This window comes from Dama dama, chromosome 30, assembly GCF_033118175.1.
Source record: "Dama dama isolate Ldn47 chromosome 30, ASM3311817v1, whole genome shotgun sequence".
Classification (NCBI taxonomy): domain Eukaryota; kingdom Metazoa; phylum Chordata; class Mammalia; order Artiodactyla; family Cervidae; genus Dama; species Dama dama.
In genome coordinates this window covers 78,235,378-78,256,350 of record NC_083710.1, presented here as the reverse complement: position 1 = coordinate 78,256,350, position 20,973 = coordinate 78,235,378, and the positions used below count along the sequence as shown (strand labels likewise).

The following is a 20,973-nucleotide window of genomic DNA, read 5'->3' as shown; positions in this document are numbered from 1 at the left end:
TTGTTTTTACCAGCAGGACACTGGAAACTTCAACGTTCATTCATAGGAGGTTGGCTGAGTAAGGCATCCATAGCTGCTTTAAAAAACAAAACATAATCCTCTAATGGGGCAATGTGAAGACAGACTGAGTAAAAAATTCCAAGCTGGGCAACAGGACGCATATTATAAACCCATTCGTGTAAAAATAAATGCATACAGATATACACGTAAAGGTATTTTGCAAGGAAGATGCATACAACACTTAAAAGTGGTTACTTTTGAGGAATGGGATAAAAAACTATTTGCAATTTGAATTTTTTACCCTGAGTATGCATCACGTGTATAATAAGTGCATCGAAAGTCATTAGGATAAAGTTAACCATAGTTTAAACTGATTTTCATACAGCACTGAACTTCCAGAGTATTTACCTCAGGGATCATAAAACCACTAAGTGTAACCAGCAGATCCTCTACCTAGTTAAAGTAGGAATGATGCTGTGATTTTAAAAATAACTATAAAATTTCCTGAGTTCTGAAAAGGATTTCATTAGCTATGTAAAAATAAATGTTTGCTCTATAAGAATATGTGGCTGAACATCCCTCATTGAATCTTTTTCTTTTCCTTCACTGAATCTTATAAAAATCTTTAATCACGTGGTGACAAAGAACTCCGTATGTAATCAAGTCTGAGGACAGGATCTGATAACGCACTTCACAGAAACTGGAAAGTTTCTGCTCTTCCCTTGACATGTCTCAAATCGCATCTCAACACACTCGAACAACAGTCTTCTACAGAACCAAGTGTGCCTTACCGCTACCTGATAAATGAACTTGCAGATACATTTCAAACACTGTCTCTTGAAACTTTATCCACAGTTCCACATTTTGGAGGTCAGGAGCCAATAAGATGGTTAAAAAAAAGAGAAATTCAGGTTAGATTGGGTGAAATTAAAAAAGCCTTAAACATGTGGCACTGGCCGAGATAGACAACGGAAGTTCGAGAATATCCCATTTAAGAGACCACAAGTCTCTAGAGACCAAAGAAAATTTATCTGAAGGATGAGCAAAGTAAGGTGCAAGCTGCTTAGAAAAAAATCCTAAAGGCAACTTCGCAAAAACTTGTGTGTGTGGTGGCGGGGGAGGGGGGGGGTGCGGAGAGGAATGAAAATCCGGCTTCTGATATTAGGAACTGGACTGAGAAAGAGGACAAGATGGAAATATGTGGAAAGAAGACGAGGCACACAATTCAGTAGGAGGGATCGGGGAAGGGAGGTACGGACGGTGGTGTGAAGAGTTGAGGGGCAGGAGAAGAAAAGCAGGGGTGATGGTTCAGGGAGCAGCCAGGGTTTGGGGGGGACCAAAGGGCTTGGGCAGGGTGGAGACCGCAGCTGGAAGGGCGGGGGAGGCTCCCAGCGGGAGAAAAGCGGGAAAGGGGCGAGGGGAACCGAGGGGCCCGCCCCACACCCCACATCCCTCCCCGCCGCCCGGCTTCCCCATCTGGGCGGGGGCAGCGTGTCAGCAGCGGCCGCACGTGTGTGCGAGCGGCGGCGGGGAGGTAACTGGCGCCGGGCGCCGCGGCTGCAAGGGCCGGAAGGGCCCGGGGGCGCCGCGGGCCGCCTCACACGTGGGCTGCGCGGCCGCCGCCCGCCCGCCCGGCCCGGCCTGCGCCGCCGCCGCCGCGGCGGACCGGCCGAGGCCCGGGCGGGCGGCGTCGGGGGGCAGGGTCGGCGCGCCGGCCCAGGGCGCCGAGAGTCGGGGGCGGCGCGCTCGGTTACCTCTGCCTGTTTCCGGACCACATTGTCGGGGCTGAGCAGGTTTCCCAGGAGCAGGTAGAACTGTTGCTGCTCCGCCGCGGCCGCCGCCATTGCGCTAGGCGTGAGAGAGAGAGAGAGGAGGGAGGGGAGACAGGAGCCGTGAGGCGCGCTGGCGGGCCGGCGGGAGGGGCGGGGGCGGGCCCTGCGCGGGGACCGGCACCAGCCGCGGCGCGGGACTGAGGTGGGGGGCGGGGGGGCGGGGCGGCGGGAAAGGGCGGGGCAAAGGGGAAAGGGGAGGACGGGGCGGGGCCTCGTGACCCCTCACCCCCGCCGCGGCCGCCGGCGCCAGCGCCCATTGGCCCTGGACGCCGGGCGGCGGGGCGGAGCCGAGGCCGCCTCCTCGGGGGCCGCGCCGATTGGCCACGCACCCTGCAGCGCCGTCACTGGCAGCGCGCTGCCGGCCGCCCGGCTGGGCGCGAGGCGGGGCGGGGGCGGGGCCTTGGCGGCCCAGCTGTGGTCGCGGCTGTGTCGCGGGGAAAGCGGGAGGAGCGGTGGGCCAGCCTGCGGGGTTGCGAGGGGGCGTGAGACCGGGCTGGGGAGGAGGGGCCAGCTCCAGAGCGCGGGAGATTTCGGCGCCGCCGGCGGGCGGGTCTCCTCCCCCTTGCTGTCCGCCAGCCTCTCCCTGCGACCCCAGCAGCGCCCCCAGCCCCTGGGACCCTAGGTTAGACCCCCGACTCCCTCAGCCACCCCCGCCCCAGAGGGAGAGAGTGGGTTTCAAAATCCACCTCCTACTTCCATTCCACCCCGAGGTCCACAGATCCCTTCGTCAGTCAGACCTTCCGATCTTCCCCGGGGCTGTGACTCAGGCCGCCCCTTCCTCCCGCCACGCTCACCGGTGACTCATGCCCTGGGCTTGCCCGGAAGAGGGGTTACTCAGCCCCGGGCCCTGCCGCGAGGCCTCCCCTCCACCCCTAGCCCGTTGTCGTCCTGAGATAGCCACGTAGCACACTTTCCTCCCCCTCTTATCACCCCAGGATCCTAGACAATTCCTTTGATTTCCTTGTTTTGGGGTCACATTTCTTTCAATCAGTTCAGTTCAGTCGCTCAGTCGTGTCCGACTCTTTGCGACCCCAAGGACTGCAGCACGCCAGGCTTCCCTGCCCATCACCAACTCCCAGAGCTTACTCAAAGTCTTGTCCATTGAGTCGGTGATGTCATTCTTTCAATGACTGGGGTAAATTAAGACCCCACCCCCTTTCCTGAAGAAAGACTGGCTTGTAGTGATCTTTCATTAAGTGTTTGGTTCACACCAGTCCTTAAGAGCTCAGAGACCTGGTTTCAGTTTGAAGTTCACTAATCGAACCAGGGTCTCCCACATTCCAGGCAGATGCTTTAACCTCTGAGCCACTAGGGAAGCCCAATCCATAGATTGGTGACTCAGACTGTGGAGAATCTGCCTGCGATGCAGGAGATGCAGGTTCTGTTCCTGGGTCAGGAAGATCCCCTGGAGAAGGGAATGGCTACCCTCTTTCCAGTATTCTTGCCTGGAGAATTAACGGACAGAGGAGCCTGGTGGACTATAGTCCATGGGGCCGGAAAGAGTGGGACTGGACTGAGGAACTAACACTTTGACTTCACTCAATGAATAATACCCCCAATCTGGCTTCACTGGAGCTGCCAAAGGCTGAGGGAGTCGTAGTCTTCCAATCAAAGGGCACTGCTGTCGAGCTCCTGCTGTGTCCAATGCATTGGGCTAAAGGTGACAGTGAAGAAAGCAACAATTCATTTTTGCCTCAAGAGGACACATTTGTAGTGAGAAGGTTCCACATGGAGTACATAGAGATGACTACACTTCTAGCTGCTCAAAGTATTTATTTAGGGGATTTAATTTTCTGTTGACTATTCTGTTGAGGTTCTAGTCTTTGAAAGTCTTGAAACATTTGCTTTTGAGTGAATGATAAACCTTGGCTGTACGTTTAGAGTCTAGACCACTGTGTCCAGAATCTGTGGGCCAAGGCTTGGGTGCTGTGTTTAGTTGCTCAGTCGAGCCTGACTCTTTGTGAATCCATGGACTGTCGCCTGCCAGACAAGAATAATGGAGGGGTTGCCATGCCCTCTTCCAGGGGATCTTCCCAACCCAGGTGTCCCACTCTGCAGTCAGATTCTTTTATCAGCTGAGCTGCCAGGGATCCACATGAAACTATGATTGCTGGCCAAGATATTTTTTAAAGAATTCTGATTGATTCATGGAGAAAACTCCCTTAGAAAGTTTTATCTCTAACTGTGACGGTGTTGTCTATAAGAAGATTGCCAACCTAGCTTTGTACAATTGATGTTTCTTAGATGTGACAATTTGTCATTCTTACAACACGTTATTTCTTCAAAGACAAACCATTGTGTACATTAATTTGGGGTAGGTTTTGGGTTTTGTTTTTTGCAGTGGACATGTCTGGATTCTGAGGAGGCTTAACCTCACCCAAAGTTTATTAGGATTTGGGGAATTACATACTACAACAATCACTTTTAATGACTAGGTTACCTATGAAGTAAGTGAATTACCTACAGGCTTGCTCAGAGTATGGCCTGATCTAACACCTGCTGTAGTATGTGTATTTATAGACAATGACTCTGTAGATTACATATATTTAATAACTCTCAAATAATAGAAATTCCAACCTAAGCCTAGGGCTCCCTTAGTGGCTCAGCAGTAAAGAATCCACCTGCCAGTGCAGGAGATGCAGGAGACGTGGGTTTGATCCCTGGGTCGGGAAGATCCCCTGGAGAAGGAAATGGCAACCCACTCCAGTACTCTTGCCTGGAGAATCCCATGGATAGCGGAGCCTGGTGGGCTACTGTCCATGGGGTTGCAAAGAGTTGGACGTGACTGAATGACTAAACCACAACCTAAGTCTACAGATTTGTCAAAATAGGAAGTTTGATGAGGCAAAAAAGCATAAAATTATTTCAGGCTAGAAACAACACAAGTTAGTATTAGTGGTGACATCAACTGCTAGAATATGGGATGACAGCCCATCTTTATTTTAATATTGTAAGTATCTAATCAAAAGAGAAGGAGCAGATTTTTAAGGGTAATGAATAAGGAGATTCCCAAATGGGAGAAATTCCTATAACCTTGGGGTAGGTAACAGACATCCTAACAGTTGAGACCAGTTTTGGCGTCTAGAAAACCTACTAGGTGGATAGATTGCAGGACCTACTGTCCTCTCAGCAGCAGGACTGCCTGCCACCTTAGAAGAGTTTGTAATGCTCAGCTTTCTAGGAATTTACTGCACTGGAATCAGTTTCCCATGGAGATAATACAGTTTGTTTTTTGAGTATTATCTCCCCATAAGAAAATAGCTCAGATATTGTATAAAGGCAGTCCACAAGAATAGAGATTTATTTCCCAAGGAGATTAGATGGTTTAAGGTAAAGAACCTTGAACTTCAGTTGAACAGGTTTGGGTCTTTAGCCTCTTACTAGTCATGTGAAGTTCAGTGAGCACTTAATGTCTTTAAAGCTCAATGTCTCATCTATAAAAAGGAATAATAACAGTTGATAAGGTATGATATTACTAATCACAAAAGTTCTAACATTATAATTGGGAAGGAAATGGAGAAGCAGAAAACTTTTTGAGTCTTACTCCCAATTGGTTGGCATTGCTTTGGGCTGATTAACTGGGAAAACTGCCAGCTCTTGATGCTTATTGTCTTAATGAAAGTGAAAGTTGCTCAGTCGTGTCTGACTCTTTGCAACCCCATGGACTGTATAGTCTGGAATTCTCCAGACCTCTATTAAATTCTGGAGGCATAGATGCTTAGGGCCTTTACAACTCCCTGTAAAAGACGGTGAGGTAGGAAAAATGGAAAGCTGCAAGTTTCTGTCAGCTGGGACCTGACATCTAGGTAGTTGAAGATATTTGAAGTTTGTGAGAAGGCATTGCGCTGACTGGCCATCAGTCTGTTTATAAAGCTACAGGAGGCAAAGGAGAGCCTCAGAGTCCTCTCTGGCTGCTGCCCTTGGTTTCCTGGGCTTCCACGTGGATGGGCCTGTCCTAGAAATGGCAGGAGGCTGGACAAATGAAGCTTATAAAACTTCTGTGAAAGCTCCTGTCAGCTGTGGTAGAATTTGGTCTTGTCTGTCATTTTTGGTTCATTAGGTGCTGAATGTAAATAAAATAAGATTCTCCCGAATGAACAATTTGTAATTTTTTTAAAGTTGCCGCAGGACTCCAAAAGAACCTCAGTTACCTATCCTGGTAGTTGTAAGCACATGGGCTTTCTGTATCACGACTTATTATGAGAGTCAGTTTGGATGATGTAAATGGAAGCATTATCATCTGTTACTGTACACAGGTTTAAGGAGATGATATTGTTTACAGATGTTTGTATTTTATTAATAGCTAACATAATAACATAACATAATAAAAAAAGTTGGCTATGTTTCCTCATCTGTAAAATGGGAATAATACTTCTTCATAGGAGTGTTGTAAAAGCTAGGATAACATTTGTAAATGTACATAGTGTGGCATCTATATCATATTTACTTGGCAGTTGCAGCCATCATTAGTTAGATGGATTTGGGTATTAAATAATAAACAGGCCTTAAACAATTATTTTTAAAGCTACATATGATATAAATGTGTAATCACATTTCTGTGTGTATAAAATATAGTTTCTATTAGTCTTTCAATTATATGAATTAAAATAGCACGTGGATGAATCAAAGAATAGTTAGTAGACACTTGGCTGATAAATAAGATTTATAACTCTTTCCATTACTGATGTTATCAATTGCCTAGATGAGAGCAAGCAGAAAAAGTTGAGAGCTATTGAAGAGCTATTTACTGAAAATAAAAAATGCTGAACAGTTCACATTTCTTCTGCTGCTTTTTATCAAAATGTTCAAGCCCCTCTCTGAAGCAGTTAGTTTCAGTCAGAGCATGCCAGCCAGGGGTGAGTGAAACCTGATTCCCAAGGGCACTGAACACAATAGGCCCTCAGCAAATTGCTGAATTGAACACACTCAGGGGAAATTTGGACTCTCTCTCATAGCTTTATATATGAAATTCACTGTATGTCTGCAGGTGGTTGATTCATTTTAGGGAGGCAGTAGAATTTGGAGGCTAGGCTCCAGAGCCAGCCAGAAAGAGACTTCACAACTCACATGCTGCTTGATCTTGCCTAAGTTAGTTAACTTTTCTTAGGCCCAGTTTCCTCTTCCATGAAATCGAGATAACAGAAGTAACTTTCACCATGTTTCAAAATACTTGTCATAGTGCCTGGCACAGATCAAATGCTTAATCAATCTTAGAAATCATTACCAAGGCAGATTCAGTCAGTTCAGTCACTCAGTCATATCCGACTCTTTGTGACCCCATGGACGCCAGGCTTCCCTGTCCATCACCAACTCCCAGAGTTTACTCAAACTCATTTCCATCGAGTCGGTGATGCCATCCAACCATCTCATCCTTTGTCGTCCCCTTCTCCTCCCGTCTTCAATGTTTCCCAGCATCAGGGTCTTTTCAAATGAGTCAGCTCTTTGCATCAGGTGGCCAAAGTATTGGAGTTTCAGCTTCAGCATCAGTCTTTCCAATGAATATTCAGGACTGATTTCCTTTAGCTAGACTGGTTGGATCTCCCTTCAGTCCAAGGGACTCTCAAGAGTCTTCTCCAACACCACAGTTTAAAGCATCAATTCTTCGGTGCTCACTTTCTTTATAGTCCAACTCTCACATCCATACATGACTACTGAAAAAACCATATCTTTGACTAGATGGATCTTTTTTGGCAAAGTAATGTCTCTGCTTTTTAATATGCTGTCTAGGTTGGTCACAGCTTTTCTTCCAAGGAGCAAGTATCTTTTAATTTTATGGCTGCAGTCACCATCTGCAGTGATTTTGAAGCCCCCCAAAATAAAGTCTGTCACTGTTTCCATTGTTTCCCCATCTATTTGCCATGAAATGATTCGACCAGATGCCATGATCTTAGTTTTCTGAATGTTGAGTTTTAAGCTAACTTTTTCACTCTCCTCTTTCACTTTCATTAAGAAACTCTTTAGTTTTCACTTTCTGCCATAAGGGTGGTGTCATCTGCATATCTGAGGTTATTGATATTCCTCCTGGCAATCTTGATTCCAGCTTGTGCTTCATCCAGCCCGGCATTTCACATGATATACTCTGTGTATAAGTTAAATAAGCACGGTGACAATATGAAGCCTTGATGTACTCCTTTCCTGATTTGGAACCAGTCTGTTGTTCCATGCAGTCTGTTGAACCAATGCAGATTGGAACCTCCAAATTTTGTAAATTTAATTCTGATTGTACCACCTGTTAGGTTATTATATTTTTATGCTCCTATTATATAAGCAATGGATAATAATTGTGGTTAAGAAAAAGATTTTAGGTTTGATTTGGTCATCGTAGAGGATTTCAAGGCTAATTTTCAGCTTTAAATACTACTGTTGCACTGTCCAATGTGGTAGCCATTAGTGACTATGGCTGTTAATCATCTGAAAAGTGGCTAGATTTCATTAAGTTGTGCTTTAAGTGTAAATTTCAGAGACTCAGTAGGAAATTAAGAATAACATGAATTTGAGAAAAACTCTGGGAGATAGTGAAAGACAGGGAAGCCTGGTGTGCTGTAGTCCATGGGGTTGCAAAGAGTTGGACATGACTTGTACTGAACAACAACAAAGAATAATAATCTTGTATTAGTCATGTGTAGAAATGATATTATATTGGGTTAAATAAAATATATGTATTAATAAACTATAATTATTAGCTAAATAATAAGTAAATAAATTTGGCTTTTTTTTTTCTTTTTAATATGTGGCTACTAGAAACTTTAAAATTTACATATGTTATTTGCATTTGTTCACATTATATTTTTATTGGACAGTGCTTTCCCAGAGAATAAAATAATAGAACTAACTCAGGTGTCCTGAGTACTTTGTTCACTTAGATTTAAGAACTCAAATGAACACCAGTTACCTTATAGTGCTCTCCGTTGCTTCCAGTTTCCCGGACTTGATTCTCAGGGATTTGGAGACATGGTACAATACTTTCTAAGCAGTGTTCCTTGCCGAGGAATCTCCTTTCCCTGCTGGTTTGACAATAAATGGATTGGTGAACCTTTAGAAGGTAAGTAAGACTCCAGATTTAATCCTGTGGAATAAACCGTTATGGGTTGAATCAAGGACTGGTTAAGAGATGGGGGGTGGGTGGAAGACTATCTTTTATTATTTAGATATTATTTACATTTAAATGTGGTAAATGGATTTTAAAACCATCATTTGCTGCATTCTAATACCTGAGACAAAAATATACTTAGCACGATAGTTTAGTGTTTAAGTTTAACGTTGTTCCTTAGAACACAAATAGCTTAAAAGAATAGAAAAAGATATACATGCAAACAGTATCCAAAAGAGGGCTGAAATGGCTATATTAATGTTAGAGAAAATAGATTTTAAAATGAAATTGTTATCAGAGACAAAGAAGGACATTTTATTATGATAAAAGTGTCAATCAGTCCAGAAGACTTAATGATTATAAACATATGTACCTATCCATAGAGCCCCAAAATATATGAAGTAAAGCTTTAATGAACTGAGGAGAGAAATTCAATAAAATAGTTGGAGACTTCAATTTCTACTTTGAATAACGAATAGGACCACTAGGCAGAAAAGCAACAACAAATGGAAGACCTAACAGACATCTATCTGTAGCACTCCATCCAATGACAGCAGAATACACATTCTTCTCAAGTGCATGGGGAACATTCCCCGGGATTGATCATATGTTAGACCATAAAACAAGCTTCGGTGGGTTTAAAAGGATTGGAGTCATGTGAAGTATGTTCTCCATCCACAGTAGAATTATATTAGAGATCAAGAACAGAGGAAATTCACAAATAAGTAGAAATTAATCATCCCACTCCTAAATAACAAGTGGCTTGAAGAAGAGGTCACAAGGGAAATTAGAAAGTGCCGAGATGGAGGAAAATTAAAACATAAGATACCAAAACTTAGGGGATACAGTGGAAACAATTCTCATAGGAAAATTCAGAGTTGTAAGGGTCTTCATTAAAGAGGAAGAGAGATCTCCAATCAATAATCTAATTCCTCTGAAACTAGGAGAAGGGCAAACTAAACCCAAAATAAGAAGAAGAAATAAAAAGAAAGGAAATAAATGAAATAGAGAATAAAAAACAATATAGAAAAAAATTGTTATTCTTTGAAAAGTAAAAAAATTGACAAACTTTGGGCTTGGTTGACCAAGAAAATAAGATTCATGTTACTAAAATTAGAAATAAAAAAGAAGGGAATTCCTTTGTGGTACAGTGGTTAGGACTTGGTGCTTCCACTGCAGTGGCCCAGGTTTAGCCCCTGGTCAGGGAACTAAGATCCCCCAGTCCTCATGGCACAGCCCCCCAAAATAAAATAAGACAAGAGGGGATCACTATTAAACTTTCAGAAATAAAAGAATTATAAGGGAATACTATGAGGAATCATATACTAGCAAATTAAATAGCCTAAATAAAATGGAGAAATTCTTAGAAAATCTCAACTTTGAAAGTGAATTCAAGAAGAAATAGAAAATCTGAATAGAAAAGAGATTGATAAAAAGAAAAAAAATGAAAAGAGATTGAATTAATAATTTAAAAAAAACTTTTCACAGAATTCCAGGACTCGCTGTAAATTCTACCAAACATTCGAAGAAGAGTTAGCTCCAGTCCTTCTTAAACTCAAAAAACAGGAGTGTAGTGAACACTTACTTATTCTATGAGGCTAATGTTAACCTGATATCAAAACTAAAGACAGATAGCTCAGGAGAACCACTTACCAATATAGATATTGATGCGAAAATTCTCAACAAAATCCAAAGAAAGTAAATCCAGCAACATTATAAATAAGATTATATACTATTACCAAGTGAGTTTATCCCAGGAATGCCAGGTTGGTATAACATAAGGAAATCAATCAATGTAATATATCATAGTAATAAAATGAAGTAAAAAGATCACATTGTCATCTCAATGATGCAGAAAAAGCCTTTGACAGAATCCCACACCCTTTCAAAATAAAAAAACACTTAACAAGCTAGGAAAAGAAAGAAACATCATTAAACTGATAATATCCATTGATGAAAACCCCACAGCTAATATCATGCTTACTGGGTAGAAAAATCAATGCCTTCTCCCTGACATTAAGAATAAGATAAGAATGTCCATTCTCATCATTTCTATTTTTCATTGTACTGGAGACGCATATATGACATGATCTTGTATGGAAAAAAATCCAGATGAATCCACAAAAATGCTATTAGAACTCAGTGAGGTTGCAGGACACAAGCTCAATAAAGAAAGATCAATTACATTGCTGTAAACTAGCAATGACCAATCAAAACAATTAAATTAAGGAAATCCCATTTAATGCTGAGTAACAGCATCAAAAATAATATACTCAGGAACAAATTTAATGAAAGAGTAAGAGTTGTACACTGAAAACTATAAAACATAGCTAAAAGAAATTTATGAAGAGCTAAATAAATGGAAAGACAATCCATGTGCATGAATTGAAGACTTAATATTAAGATGGCAGTATTCCTTCAAATTAGATTTAAGACAGTAACTTTTAAAATTTCAACTTCTTTTTTTTTTTTTTTTTCTTTTTCAGAAAAGGACAAGCTGGTCCTAAAATTCATATGAGTTGCAAGAGACTACAAAATAGCCAAAACATCTTGAACAAAATGAAAGTTGGAGGACTCACACCTTGATTGTAAAGCTTACCATAAAGCTATAATAATCAAACCACAGCACTGGCATAAGGATAGGCATATATAGATCAATGAAATTGAATGGAGAATCTAGAAATATATGATACATTTGCGGTCAGTTAATTTTTGACAAGGGTCCTGTGATGGTTAATCTTATGTTTCAACTTGACTAGGCTATGAAGCCCAGTTGTTTGGTCAAACCCTAGTCTAGATGCTGCTGGGAAGGTATTGTGGATGTGAGTAACATTTACAATAGGTGATCTAAGTAAAGCAGATTACCCTCAATAGGTGAGTGGGTCTCATTCAAACAGTGGAAGGCCTTGATAGCAAAGGCACGTTTACAGAAGAAGAAGCAATTCTGCTTCAAGACGGCAACATAGGAAAACTTGCTAGCTTGCTCTGCAAAGTTCAGGCTCTAGATTACAAAATCAACTTTTATCTGAATTTCCACCTGTCGGCCTGCCCTACGATTTCAGACAGGCCTGGCCTGACAATCACGGTAGCTAATTCCTTAAGATAAATCTCTCTATAATGTATGCTAATGGTTCTCTGGAGAATGCTGATATATACAGGTGCCAAGACCACTCAATGTGAAAGAACACTCTTTTTTAACAAAGATTGCTGGTACACTTGATATTATCTTTTGCATGATATCCACAGGAAAAGAATGAAGCTGGACTGCTATCTTGCACAGTGTGTAGACCTCAAAATGAAGCACAGATCTAAATGTGGGAGCTAAAACTATAACATTCTTGGAAGAAAACATGAGATTAAATCTTCATGGCCTTGAATTAAGCATTGGTTTCTTAGATATGACACCAAAATCACAAAAAGACAAAGAAAAAAACAGATACAACTTTTGCGCTTGCAAGGAAACCATCAAGAGAAGGAAAAGACAATCCATAGAATGGGAGAAATAATTTGCAAATCATATAGCTGTTAAGGGACTTAACATGAGAATGTATAAAGAACTATACAACTCTATAGCCAAAGGAAAAAAAAACAAAACCCCAAACTAATAAATGAGCAGAATATTTGAATAGACACTCCACCAAAGAAGATATATGAATACAGATAGCTTTAAGTACATTAAAAGATGATCAACATCATTAATTATTAGGGAAATCTATAATGAGGTACCATTTCATAGCCACAAGGATGACTATAATAAAAAAGACAATAGCAAGTCCTGGTGGAAACATTGGTGTAGAAATTGGAACCCTCAAACACTATGGATGGGAATGTAAAATGGAGCCGTCAATTTGGAAAACAGTTTGACAGTTCTTTAAAAGTTAAACATAGAATTACTATATGACTCAGCAATTCTACTGAAGTATATCCTTGAGAGAAATGGAAACGTATATCTACACAAAACTTGTACGTGAATGGTCATAGCAACATTATTCATAATAGCCAAAAAGAATTAACAATCCAAACATCCATCAACTGATGAATAGATAAAATGTTGCTTGTTTACACAATGAGATATTATTTGGCAATTAAAAAAAAATGAAATACTGACACAGTGTACAACATGGAAAAACCTTTAAAACATTATCAGTGAAAGAAACCTAATGTTAAAAGTCACATATTTTTTGGTTACATGGTTATGAAATTTCCAGAATCAGCAAATTCAGAGAGGCCAAACGTGGACTAGTGGTTGCCAGGAGCCTGGAGGTGGAGGGCTGAGTGAGAGAGGAGGGGAGGGAATGTGGAGTGACTGGTAATGGGTATGGGATTTCTTTGGGGGAGTGAAATGTTCTGGAATGTGATTGTGGTGATGGATGTGAAACTCTTGTAAATATACTAAACACTCAACTGTACACTTTGAAAGACTGAACTTAATAGTATATGAGTTATATCTCAATAAAGCAGATACTTTAAAAATGCTTTTCCTTAGAGAGAGAGCTGAAGGAAATTGACACAGATCTCACTGATTTTTTTCTTCCAATTTTTTTCACAATATATGTAACTCTGTTCAGAATATATGAATAACATTCATAACCCTCAAACCTGAGCACTCCTGAACCAATATCTGGGGGAAAGAAGAATGGGGAGATTCAGATGAGATTCAGTCTGTATATTTTCTTCTCCATTTACTTGCTACTTATGGCAAGTATCTTACAGTTTGGACACAATGACATATACATTTTAGCTCACATATTATGATGCTGTACAGAGTGGAGTATTAATTGTGACATCAATTCACATCTCAAATTTGCATCCACTGGAAGGATAGGTTTTTACCAGTCTACAGTTAACAAGGAAGAAGTGAAAAAAAAACTTCATAAAAAGTTCGTATTCCTCCATCCTACTAACTCTATGCATAGTGCCTCTTCATAGCATATTTTACTATATTAGTATTTATTTAACACACATTTCACTTGTGCATTTATTTAGCAAATGCTTTATGGCAACCTTCTCTGCAGTAGGTACTGCTAGGCTGTGGGGATTCAGTGGTAAGCAAGTGAACCTTCACGGAGTACATAATATTTTGAAAGAAGTCAGACAATAAGGAAAACTGAGGAGATAGTTTCTTATTATGACAAGTGAAAAGAAGGGGATAATGGGATCAAGAATGACTGGGGTGGAGCTGAATCTTCACCCAAAGGACACAGTCTTCTGAGGGGAGGTGACGTTTGAGCTGAAACTTGAATGACGAGGAGACAAGGGAAGAATGGGGGAAATTCCCTTAAGCCAGGCAAAGGGCAAGTACAAAAGCCTTGAGGTAAAAAAGACTGTGGTGTATTCCAGCAAGGAAAGAAGGGTGCAGCTAGAGGGGAGTCAGCTGCGCAGAGAAAGGACTGGGAGCTAAGCAAGGACCAGATGACCACAGGCATTGTGATGGTTCAGTGCTGTGACTCATTATTTTAAGTGGAACGGGAAGCCAGTGGGTTAAGTAAGGGGTACAACTGGAAAACAGTTTCAAAAGATTGTTCTGGCTGCTATATAGAGGGAAGTGAGGAAGCTGGGGAACATTAGGAGGTCATTGTTGTACTCGAGGTCAGAGAAGGTGGTGGCTTGGAATACTTTTCTTACGAAATACGGCAGGAGGTAGGGTGCAGAGGCAGACCCAAGTTTAATGGGACCCGAAATATATATAAGTTGAGGACCCTCTGTAAGAAAAATGAAAACCCAAACATAAAATGTGGTGCCTTGCAAGGGTCCTATGCATGTGGAAGGCATGGCAGATGAAACTTCACAAGCTTTATGGTGGATCCTTTTCTGATGAGGATGAGATGGATGAATCAAGCTAGTCAAGCATGCCTAGGTTTGGGGTCTGAGAACCGGTGATGCCATTTAGATGAAGATCTGTTAGGGGTAAGGTCTGGAGAGAAGAAAACAAGAGTTGGGTTTTGTTCATGGTGAATTTGAGATGCCACTAGGCACCTGGGCGATAATGTCCAGCAAGTAGTTGGACAGAGAGGCCAGGTGATCAGGAGGGCAGAGCTGGAAATACCAACTTCAGCCATCACATTCGTGGCATTTAAAGCTGTGGAAGTGGGTGACGTTGCCTGGGGAAGAGGGAAGAGGGCCAAGGACTCAGCCTTGAGACATCCTAACACAGGATGGAGGCAGGAGGTTTCTAATTCGTACATAACAGACATATCATCGTCAGAGGGAACTGGCACAATGAACATGTCCTCTTATATTCTAATTTCCTTTGATCTGCTTGCAAGGGCTGTTTTAACATCTAGGAATCCACTAAGGGTGAAAGTAAAGATAGTCAAAGGAACAAGTAGGCACAAATGTTACAGAAAATGTTAATTGCACAGCATTTTATTTGAGGGGATTTTTAAAAAAGATTTTCTTTGGTGTGGACCAATTTTAAAAAGTCTTTACTGAGTTTGTTGCAATATTGTTTCTGTTTTGGTTTTTTTGCCGGTGAGGCATGTGGGATCTAGTTTCCTGACCAGGGATCGAACTGGTGAACCCGCTGCATTGGAAGGCGAAGTCTTAACCACTGACCATGAGGGAAGTCCCCCTATTTTTATTCTTCATGTTTTGGGAGATGTAGTAGTGGTGGTAGTGCTGAGGAAATACTATTTTCTCTAAATTTTCAACTATCAGCCTTCCTACAATCTCATCTGCTTCTCCACCTCTCTTAGAAACCTTGCTTTAACAAAATGGAATTAAAATGATCATTTAAAGAAATTAGATCAAATCAAAACTAAAATGTCAAATGCTATTCTTTTCCCATCTCAATCTAAGCTATTATCTAAATTTTGTTTACACTTAAGTTTTTGCTTGATCATCAGAGCTGGCTAATAGTCCAGGCCCTTTTAAAGAACATAGAAAGTAAATGGGAAGATTCAAGAAGGTGTTCTAATGTCTATCTGCCATGTCCAGTAACAGTGACATTGAAACCGTGTGATAAGAATGCTTGTGGTTAGATGTGAAAAACAGACTTTTGGCCTCTGTGGGAGAAAGCAAGGGTGGGATGATTTGAGAGAATAGCATTGAAACATGTATATTACCATATGTGAAATAGATCGCCAGTCCCGGTTCGATGCATGAGACAGGGCGCTCAGGGCTGGTGCACTGGAATGACCCTGAGGGATGGGATGGGGAGGGAGGTGGGAAGGGGGTTCAGGATGGGGACACATGTACACCCATGGCTGATTCATGTCAATGTAGGGCAAAAGCCACTACAATAGTGTAAAGTAATTAGCCTCCAATTAAAATAAATTAATTAAAAAAAAGAATGCTTGTTACATGAATTCACCTCTACCACAGCCCAAATATTTCCTCTTAAATCCTAACTACAGATAGAAAATCTTGATAGAACTCAGTTTAAGGTGGGAATATTGGTACTTATATCTAAACACCTATCATTATAAAGGGATTTTGTTATATGTTACAATTTAGGCTTGTTATAATGTTACATTTATGTGTGTGTGTGTGTGTGTGTATGTATGTATATATAATTTGTTGTTCAGTTCAGTGGCTCAGTCATGTGTGACTCTTTGTGGCCCCATGGACTGTAGCCCATCAGTCTCCTCTGTCCATGGGATTTCCGAGGCAAGAATACTGGAGTGGTTTGTCATTTCCTTCTCCAGGGGATCTTCCCAACCAAGGGACTGAACCTGTGTCTCCTGCATTGGCAGGCAGATTCTTTACCACTGAGCCACTTGGAAAGCCTATATATATGTGTGTGTGTGTGTGTGTGTGTGTGTGTGTGTGTGTGTGTGTATACATGTGTATGTATATATATATATATACACACACATATATATATACACACATATATATATATATATAAATTGGGAAAGGAGTACATCAAGGCTGTATATTGTCACCTTGCTTATTTAACTTATATGCAGAGTACATCATGAGAAATGCTGGGCTGGAGGAAGCACAAGCTGGAATCAAGATTGCCGGGAGAAATATCAATAACCTCAGATATGCAGATGACACCACCCTTATGGCAGAAAGCGAAAAAGATGTAAAGAGCCTCTTGATGAAAGTGAAAGAGGAGAGTGAAAAAGCTGGCTTGAAACTCAATATTCAAGAAATGAAGATCATGGCATCTGGTCCCCTCACTTCATGGCAAATAGATGGGGAAACAATGGAAACAGTGGCAGATTTTATTTTCTTGGGCTCCCAAAATCACTGCAGATGCTAACTACAGCCATGAAATTAAAAGACGCTGGCTCTTTGGAAGAAAACCTATGATCAACCTAGACAGCATATTGAAAAGCAGAGACATCACTTTGCCAACAAAGGTCCATCTAGTCAAAGCTATGATTTTTCCAGTAGTCATGTATGCATGTGAGAGTTGGACTATAAGGAAAGCTGAGCACCAAAGAATTGATGCTTTTGAACTGTGGTGTTGGACAACACTTTTGAGACTCCGTTGGACTGCAAGGAGATCCAACCAGTCAATCTTTTTTTTTTTTTTTTTTCAACCAGTCAATCTTAAAGGATATCAGTCCTGAATACTCATTGGAAGGACTGATGCTGAAGCTGAAGCCCCAATACTTTGGCCGCCTGATGCAAAGAACTGACTCATTGGAAAGACCCTGAAGCTGGAAAACACTGATGGCAGGAGGAGAAGGGGACAACAGAGAATGAGGTGGTTGGATGGCATCACTGACTCGAAGGACATGAGTTTGAGCATGCTCTGAAAGTTGGCAATGGACAGGGAAGCCTGGAGTGCTGCAGTCCATGGGGTCACAAAGAGGTGGACATGACTGCATCTGAATTGAACTGAACTGATATATAACTTCATATGGTGATAGGTTGTGAGACATATTAAACCAAGGTAAGGAGATAGAAAGTAAAAGAAAGAGGCACCGTTTTCAACAGGGTGATCAGGGAGAAACTTTCTGAAGAGGTGATGTTTTAGCACCTAAGAATGGGTTGCTTCATGGAAATTAATTTTCAGAAGAAGAAAAGATTTGTATTAAAATTATTATTTTTATTATAATAAAAATTTAAAAATAATTAAAAATTATTATTGTATTAAAAACTATTTTTTAGATCAGATTTAAGAATTCATAATAGCTAATAAGATTTCAATTCCTTTCTGTTTTTGTATGCACCATCTATACTTTATCTCAGTCAATCCTCATCTTTAACCAATGAGACTTCAACCATTTTGTCAAGAAAAAAGTTTATTGGGGTCAGATTAAAACTGGTTCCAACTACAGCTCCACTAGTAACCTGCTACAATGCCGACCCAGGCCCCTGGAGCTTCCCTAGGCCTCCATCTCTTCATCTGTAAATTGGGAGAGTTGGGCTAAGTCCCAAGAAATCTTTCTAGTACCAAGGTTTGAGGATAATTAAGTCAATTATCTCACTGTTGTTGAAACAGATGACTACAGAGGGCACTTAGATGGCTTGTCCTGAAACAAAATTGTTCTGCACCTCTGGAATTTGAGGTCTTATATCTGCCTGGCTTTTAGAAGTTTTCTCTTTTTCGTTTTTCATTTTTCCTGTCGGTTCAGCTGCTAATTCTTATGAGTGAGTGTGTGAGTAATAGTCGCTCAGTCATGTCTAACTCTGCGACCCCACGGACTGTAGCCTGCCAGGCTCCTCTGTCCATGGGATTCTCCAGGCAAGAGTCCTGGAGTGGGTTGCCATTTCCTCCTTCAGAGGATCTTCCTGACCCAGGGATCGAACATAGGTCTTCTGCCACTTTTCATAGCTGCCAACATAAAATGACAGCCGTCTTTCCTTGTCAGCTGCTCTCATCATCTGGTTTGCTGTGGACTTTGGAGACTGAATAACCAAGTATATGAAATGGTATATGAAATAGGGAAAATAAGTATATTTTCTGTAGAGTTCCATGCATGAGCTTTACTATTATCTGGCCATTCAGATATTTTTCACTGAGGGCTTCCTAATTGCATTCCAAACGTTTAATAGGTGCAGACATAATGCCCCAGCACAAAGCTGCCTCTTACTGCTAGTGTGATGGAGGTTCCAACATATATATGTTTAAACACATTTAAAAACATGGAGCAAAACTGTTTAGGAAGATCTAAATTAGACTTTAAATAATAAGAGAATTGCCATAGACAAGTCACCTGTATCTAATAATTTTCTTTGTAATTTTGGCTTCTTTATACCTTGTTGGGCTTCCCTGGTGGCTCAGATGGTAAAGCGTCTGCCTGCAATGCGGGAGACCTGGGTTTGATCCCTGGGTTGGGAAGATCCCCTGGAGAAGAAAATGGCAACCCACTCCAGTACTCTTGCCTGAAAAATTCCATGAGTGGAGGAGCCTGGTAGGCTACAGTCCATGGGACTGCAAAGGGTCAGACACGACTGAGCATCTTCACATACCTTGTTAGGGGATTAAGTTCTCAGAGAAATAGTTAAATAAGGTGGTCCATCAAGTAAGTAGTCTTTTGACTACTTAGTGATCTGCTTTTCCCACAATGAAAATGAATTATGTTATCCCTCCTTTACTAGTCTGTAGTCCCTGAAAATGAAAATAATGTGTCCTCAGCCTCTGAGAGGAAGCAGCCAGGATGTATAGAGGCCTAAGATGGAAATTCTAAAGATTTTAAACAGAGCTTATCTTGAGACGCTTGAGAAATGAAAGACCCTAAGAGTCAAACTACTTTTAAGTGCTTATTTTTCTGTAGGAAAGTCAGGTGGAAAATCCTGGTGACTTGGATTTCAATGTATTGATGACTGGAAGGTGAAATGATCAAGAAATGAATATCATCACTGTAGAAGAAAATAGTAGGTACACTGTTATAAAGCAAACAAAGAATGCAGTTAGCAGTGGCCAGAGATAGAATAAAATGTATCTGATAATTTTAGTCTTACTTGGGTGCTGCAAGGATACTGATCAGGGGAAACAGCTGTGCCCATACATAGGTCCTGGAAATGTTTCTTCCCGGAACCACCTAAATGAAACAAAAACGCATTTCTAACTCTTTCAGAATGGCCACCCAGATCACTCGGCAATGGTCTACATTCTTTTGGGCAACTCTAACCAAATGATGCTTCCTTAAATACACGAAGTCAGTCAACAGCTAATTTAAGACACAGTTTCAAGGAATAACTTGCAGTCACAGAATTCACATTCTTTCTTTCTTGGTTTCTGTCTAATCCATTCTCAGAATCACTTTTTCTGGCCTTTTCTCCCTTGTTGGTACTGCTCTGGGGACCGCAGATGGGGAGAAAGTGAAAAGACCCTGCAGGATCTCACATGAAAGACTTGCCCTCCAGAATCTCCTGAATTTGTCCTCAGTATGGATTGAGTTCTTCCAGTTTTTCATTTATATCTCAAGTCCAGGGATGACTTACCGTAGTCAAAGCTGTTCTCAGCACTATGGTTGCTCCAGTCGTGGGATGTCATTCATCCCACAGTTCTGACCTCATGGTTCAGAGACGTTACCATGGAGACCGCTGACTGCCATTGTGACCCGCTGCAGGTCAGCAGTGCCACGCTGCTGGCCCCCTTCAACTTGCCCACCATACAAGCTTCCCAGGCTGTTCAGCCATTCAGTTATTATTAGCTGACCCAACTGTTCCCAAAGCCACAGAAGGGACAACTCATGTGGTTGGGGGTTACTCAGACTCCAAATATATGAACAACTTCAGTTTTGAAACTACTTAGCTTCTTGACCTAGGATTTCACTTCTATTCTACTACTCAGTACTGAAAAGAGAAACTGATTTCTCAAGTAGATAAAGATAAATTTATATAGAAGCAGAAGGCAATGCCCTGTTAAATAAGTGTATGGCATTTTGATCTGTAGTTTTAAGTTCTTATATGATATTTTAATTGATCAAATTTGGCCTAGATTGTCCTTGATGACCTAGTTTCTCTGTGTTTAGTATTTCTTCTGTTTCTTAATTTTCATCACTAATGACTGAAAATCAATTTCTTCAGTTTATAAATTTGTTTCATAAAACAGATGCACACCCCTTTGTAAAGGCTACATTGTTTTTTGTTTTTTTTTTTTCTTGGTAAGATGTGAGGTCTCAGCACTTTCAAGTTCTCCCT

At 41.3% G+C, this 20,973-nt stretch overlaps 1 protein-coding gene and 2 long non-coding RNA genes across 3 annotated transcripts in view; 1 reads left to right on the top strand and 2 right to left on the bottom strand.

The window, feature by feature from the left end:
- Window positions 1–1,914, bottom strand: part of IPO5 (importin 5) — a 39,439-nt gene extending 37,525 nt beyond the window's left edge. The window contains exon 1 of the mRNA XM_061133434.1: window positions 1,755–1,914. Coding sequence (XP_060989417.1) covers window positions 1,755–1,844 — 90 coding nt within the window. The 5' untranslated portion in view covers window positions 1,845–1,914. The remainder of the gene's footprint in view (window positions 1–1,754) is intronic.
- Window positions 1,123–13,397, top strand: LOC133049437 (uncharacterized). Its single transcript, XR_009691319.1, has 3 exons — window positions 1,123–1,251; window positions 8,751–8,874; window positions 11,409–13,397. It is a non-coding gene; the product is annotated as an uncharacterized LOC133049437 (long non-coding RNA).
- On the bottom strand, window positions 8,704–20,478 carry LOC133049439 (uncharacterized). Its single transcript, XR_009691320.1, has 3 exons — window positions 20,272–20,478; window positions 19,789–19,868; window positions 8,704–8,836 (listed from the first exon to the last, which is right to left on the bottom strand). It is a non-coding gene; the product is annotated as an uncharacterized LOC133049439 (long non-coding RNA).
- Window positions 20,479–20,973: the final 495 nt, after the last annotated feature.